This window comes from Lactuca virosa, chromosome 4 (assembly GCF_052849685.1).
Source record: "Lactuca virosa cultivar CGN04683 chromosome 4, Lactuca_virosa_CGN04683_v6, whole genome shotgun sequence".
NCBI classification, from domain to species: domain Eukaryota; kingdom Viridiplantae; phylum Streptophyta; class Magnoliopsida; order Asterales; family Asteraceae; genus Lactuca; species Lactuca virosa.
The window spans coordinates 52590591-52596440 of NC_136429.1; the positions used below are offsets into that span (position 1 = coordinate 52590591).

General features: G+C 30.9%; 1 protein-coding gene across 5 annotated transcripts; it reads left to right on the forward strand.

Annotated features, from left to right (window-relative positions):
- Positions 1–2277: 2277 nt before the first annotated feature.
- On the forward strand, positions 2278–5456 carry LOC145104162 (uncharacterized). 5 transcript variants are annotated; one of them, XM_079041441.1, is made up of 8 exons: positions 2278–2460; positions 2569–2739; positions 2950–3553; positions 3653–3841; positions 4096–4187; positions 4259–4388; positions 4485–4778; positions 4873–5456. In XM_079041441.1, the coding sequence occupies exons 3-8, from the start codon at positions 2951–2953 to the stop codon at positions 5236–5238; spliced, it is 1674 nt and encodes a 557-aa protein (XP_078897567.1). In that variant the 5' UTR covers positions 2278–2460; positions 2569–2739; position 2950; the 3' UTR covers positions 5239–5456. The 5 variants fall into 5 exon arrangements, with proteins under 5 accessions (XP_078897567.1, XP_078897571.1, XP_078897568.1 ...); XM_079041445.1 differs by having other exon boundaries at positions 4485–4709; XM_079041446.1 differs by having other exon boundaries at positions 2279–2460; positions 4485–4688.
- The last annotated feature ends 394 nt before the right edge of the window (positions 5457–5850 follow it).

Sequence of the window (5850 nt, forward strand, 5' to 3'; positions counted from 1 at the left end):
TACGATATGTCATTGATGTTAATGATTATTTGGTTGAGGACATTGTTTCCATATTATCAACATCGTAAACATCTTCCAAATTGTGTTTTAATTCTTCATGTCTAGACACTTTTTTAAAGGATGTCCACTTAGTTAGTGGACTTGTTACAATACTTTTATCAAGATTCGAAGCCAGTGTGACGTTATCACCAGGTTACGAAACTGCATCCTAAATATAGAAAATAAATTCATATGTCAATCTAAAAGTTAATAATATTTTAAAGTATTTAAAATATTAGATTTAGTTATATTATATTTAAAACCTTTAAATTTAATGTGTCTTGACATCCGAATTTCGCCGATAAAACGTTAAACGAATCGGATTACGGCGCCTATATTTGTAGTACATAGACATATGTTAGTTGATCAACTAAAATATAAAAAATGAATCTAATAAGTGTAGTGTTTGTAGTAAGTTTCGTAAAAGAATGTTACATGTTCGATGTTAATTTTTTTTTCAATTCAACAGTGATTTTATTATCAACATTGAAGTTTGAGATTGCATAACCATCAACATTGATCTTCAAATTATAATGAGAAATTTGAATTTTAAACGGAAACTTTTTATCCAAAAGTAATTTCAAAGCAGACGGATAAATCTTTATATTACCCTACTAAAAATGGAAAAATTAACGGTTATAAAAATAGACAGACAAAAAATAAAAATTAGTTTTATATAAATGAAGTTAATACCGATAACCTCATTAAACTTTCGAAGCAACTCTTGTGTGTGTTTTTTTTCCAGAAGTTTCTTTGCGTTATGATCAAATAACGTAAGTGACACCACGCCGGTAAAGTCTTGTACTATAATGGTGATTTTGAAACTAAAACCATTGATATAAACAAATTCAATAATATAAAATTTGAAAATTTAATCGAAGATTATAATATATATATATATATATATATATATATATATATATATATATATATATATAAGAGTTACTGAAAACCTTGGAACAACAGATACATCTTTGTTCATGCAAGTTGAAGTGTAACAATAAAAAACTTCTTTATCTTGCTTTTGATCCGTTCCACTAGCTTTGTCATCATGCATTAAAACGACTTTTATGGCTTTCTCTTGACAAACATAGGTCAACACATTAAAAAATCGATATAACGGGTGTAATTTGGTTTCTGTAACTAAATGAATGAAACTAATATGTTTAAAGTATATTGATTATTTTTTTATGACCTCTCAACAAGAACACAGTAATAACAAATAATAAGAACATAGTAAACACAATAAATTGAAGAAGAATAAGGAGAATAGATTAAAGTAAGAGCTTGAAAAAAAGAATTGGAGAAAAAGATTGCTCAAGAAGAACACTGTAAATCATAGGACTCAATCCAAAATCGTAAGAATAACCACTTCAGTGTAATCGTATATATAGGGTGTTTTTGAAGAAGAAAATCATTATCTTCTAAAAAAATTGGGATCTTAAGATATCATCTTGGAGATTTTTGGCTATTCATTTGGAAAAAAAAAGATATCAGCTATATTAATTCAAAACTTCAAATTAATTGACTTTCTTATTTAATCAGTTTTAAAATTCCAACAATACTCTCAAATTGATTCATTTTATGTGGGATATATTGAGAGATAAATTATAAATAATATTGAATTTAATTTGACTCTTAAATTTTGCTGATTTAATGGGATTAGATTAGATTTTATAGGTTAATACTTTAATTATTGATATTTTTGTTTAATTAGTTTTTTAAAAAATAAATAAATAAATAATAAAATATAAACGGGTTTGAATTTGGAAATTAAAAGCTATAAATAAGATAGTTAAATTAGGAACAATATTAATTAGAGAAATTGATATCATGTATATAAATAGAATGATATGTTTCAATTGATAAAATAATTATTGAATTTAAAGATTCTATAATTATTACAGATTCTATAATTAAATGTAATTGTGTTTGAATTTTATTTAGGAAAATGATGTCAGCAGTTGATCTAATGGTGAAAAATATAGGATTAAAACACAATCAATGACCCTGATTGCTTCATTGGTGAATTAAAGGTTCTCTTTTAATGATGTCAGCAGTTGATCTAATGGTGAAAAATATAGGATTAAAACACAATCAATGGCTCTGATTGCTTCATTGGTGAATTAAAGGTTCTCTTTTAATAATATTTAGAGATTAGAAACTTTTAATAAATGATATATTTAGAAAAAAGTGATTTGATATGACAATCAAAATCGTTTTGCTTTTAAACGGTATTAAAAAACTAAAAAGTGCAACCAAGAGGAGTTTTGCTTTCTGGCCATTCGACAGCTGCTGTGCTTGAAGTCATGCGTACATTGGACGCTTATCTTCTACACCGACGGTGGGAATCACTTCGCGAAACCACATTCTCCGACCACCCTCCGCCTTCAACAACCTCCCTCTCGCTGCCTGTCTAAGGTCAGTTAGCATCACACTTCTCACTACTAAGTACACCTCTGCTAATCGTTAGAAAGTTATTTTCCTCTTAACTTAAGGGTTTAACTGTTTAAGCTATTGATTTTTCAGCAATTAACTGGTAGGAACCAGTGAATAATATATTCCGTTTGCTGACTTTACAACATCTAGTTTTGCTGCTCCTGATTTGGATCGAGGACTTTTAATTGAATACTAAGATTGCACAAGTTTAATGCGCTTGAAGAACACTTGCTGATGTGTATTGTTAATTTGATTTTATAGGTACTAAATTTGATTTGGATCGAGGACTTTTAATTGAATACTAAGATTGTTAATTTGATTTTATATGATTAAAACTTAAGCATACAAAACTTTACCACTTTCATTTCCTGAAGTTATTCCAAGGACTAGATGTTACCCCAAAGGAAATGCATAGTTAACATCTATTTAAGATCTGATAATATTTCATATGATTTTTGATGTGAAACACAGCATGGGTAGTACTATCAAAGAGGACCAATGTATGCCTGATGAAAAAATGGAACAACATACAAATCATTGCAACAAGGAAACCATGGCAGGTAGTGAGCTTTGGACAGATGGACTCTTATGTGCTTTTGAATATGTGAAGGGTCAAAGAATATCAGAAAAGTCAAAATCACACACAAAACCCCAACCAGCTCATAAACCAAACAGTCATAAAATAATGACCAGATCATCTCTTCAAGAACTTGATGATGGTTATTCATCAGAACCCACACCTCTTACAGAAATCTGGAATGAAAATATCCACCATTGGATCCCAATTGGTTGGGCAAGAATATCTGAACTTGTTGAAACAGTGCAAATCAATGATGACTGGACCTCACAGCAGTTTGATTTCACGGATGATGAAGATGATCGCACAACTGCAGATTTAGCTGCCCCCTATTGGGAGCGGCCAGCTGGACCTATATGGTGGTGCCACGTGGCTGCAAGCCACCCACACATTAATTCCTGGCTTACTAATGCTTCATGGTTGCATCCTGCAATAAGTATTGCTTTGAGAGATGAAAGTCGGCTTATAAGTGAAAGGATGAAACACCTTTTATATGAGGTATATAATATGTTGACTGTTTTGTATGATTATAGTTGCATCTTGTGATTCTTTATAAAATCTTGATTTATGATTATGAATTGATTGCATGTTGTGTAGGTCCCAGTTAGGGTTGCTGGAGGTTTGTTGTTTGAACTTTTGGGTCAATCTTTTGGTGACCCGTATATTAAGGAAGATGATGTACCAGTTGTGCTTCGTTCATGGCAAGCACAAAACTTTTTAGTCACTGCATTGCATCAAAAAGGAGTTACATCATTCTTAAATGTTTTGGGTGTCATAGAAGTTCAGGTTTCTTTCCAATCTTGTCCTTCATCTATAAATTTACTAAGGGTTCTGTTTCTTTTTGACTTAATGGGCCTAATGGATTAAGCACTTAATATGGACGATTATACATGGTTGTTCCCTTTTGACTTAATGGGTTAAAAGCCAAAAAACCTGGCTTAATGTAATTAAGACATTAACCCTTCACCTATTTGCCTTTCTGTTTTTTGTCCTCATATTTTATTTCCTTTTAGCTAATTACTAACTTACCCTTTATCTAGGAACTTCTTTTTGGTGGTGGTAATAATATACCAAGGACAATACATGAGGTGATAGCACTTTTAGCCAGCCGGCTTGCACGATGGGATGACAGGTGAGCTTATATTTTCTTGTTTCTTTTAATTTTGTCTAGTAAATATTAAGAATATATTTCTTAATGTTCAGATTATTTCGGAAGTCTATATTTGGTGAAGCTGATGAAGTGGAACTGAAGTTCATTAATAAGAGAAACAATGAAGATTTGGATCTTTTCATTATAATCCTTAACCAAGAAATCAGAAGGCTATCACAAGAGGTTTACCATGATTTTAATACTTGAGTTGATGCTATAACCGTTGTATCTCTTATTATTTTAAATAAACGTTAAAAATAAGATGTGTTTCTTTTGAAGGTTATTAGAGTCAAATGGTCATTACATGCAAGGGAAGAAATTGTGTTTGAACTTGTTCAACATTTGAGGGGAAACACAACCAAAATGTTGCTTGAGGGCATAAGAAAAAGCACAAGGGAGATGCTTGAAGAGCAAGAAGCAGTTCGTGGTCGCATTTTTACAGTTCAAGATGTCATGCAGAGCACCAAACGAGCCTGGTTGCAGGTTTTTTTTATAGAAAGAAGGGTAAAACGGTCATTTTACCCTTCATATTCAGACCCTTCATTCAGTCCCAAAAAGAAACAGTCTTTGTTGGTTTGTTTATATAGCACTTTTAGGTCTGTTTCTTTTCTAGACCGTTTGTATGAGACTAAATGACCATTTTACCCTTTACATTTGTTTTTTGCAGGATAGAAGCACAAGGGTGACACATAATTTAGCTGTGTTTGGTGGGTGTGGGCTAGTTTTGTCAATCATCACGGGATTATTTGGGATCAATGTTGATGGAATCCCTGGAAGTGAAAATACACCATATGCATTTGGTCTATTTTCAGGAATGATGTTCTTGATAGGAATCATCTTAATTGCAGTTGGGTTAATATATTTTGGACTTAAACAGCCAATCACTGAAGAACAGGTTCAAGTAAGAAAACTGGAGTTGCAAGAACTTGTCAACATGTTTCAGCATGATGCAGAGACTCATGCTCAGGTTCGTAAACATGAATCTAGGAACAATCGTACCACAAATGATGCAAATTATATTGTTATTAATTAGCAAATTTCAAATATAAATATCTGTTATTGTGGTATAAAAAGCGAATTAATAACATCTGGAAAATGTATACGTATACGGCATGAATTGATAGTTGGTGTAGAAGTATATGTTTTTTTTTTACAACAGAAATAAGTTGTTTCAACAAAATTTTGTAATCTTGGCATTTCCTTTATTGGATAAATATAGTGTTGTCATGATAGAACCTCTTATAATTGTCAGATTTTTATTTTTATTTTTTATGAATAAACCTAACAATGTATTTATATATAATATGGTTATTATCATCATCATGGTTGTATGGATTAAAAAAAAGGATTATTGAGGAAAGCAAGGGTTAATTGTATAAAAGACCTTCTATTTTCTGATTTTTTTCCTATTTAAAGTTTAAACATAAGCTTTAGTTTTATTTAAAAAAAACTCTTTACATTTTCCCATTTTTTTTTCCGATTTGCTTCCTTTATAAAACGTTTTCTGACTTTAGATTGATACAAAAACCACTTTTTGTGTAACCTAGTATATTTTAGATCTTAATTAAAAGTTATTAGATGGAGTTGCTTCATGTTTTTTAGATAGTACTATTACTCTATTTCAAATCACGCGAGCTTCGGTCAA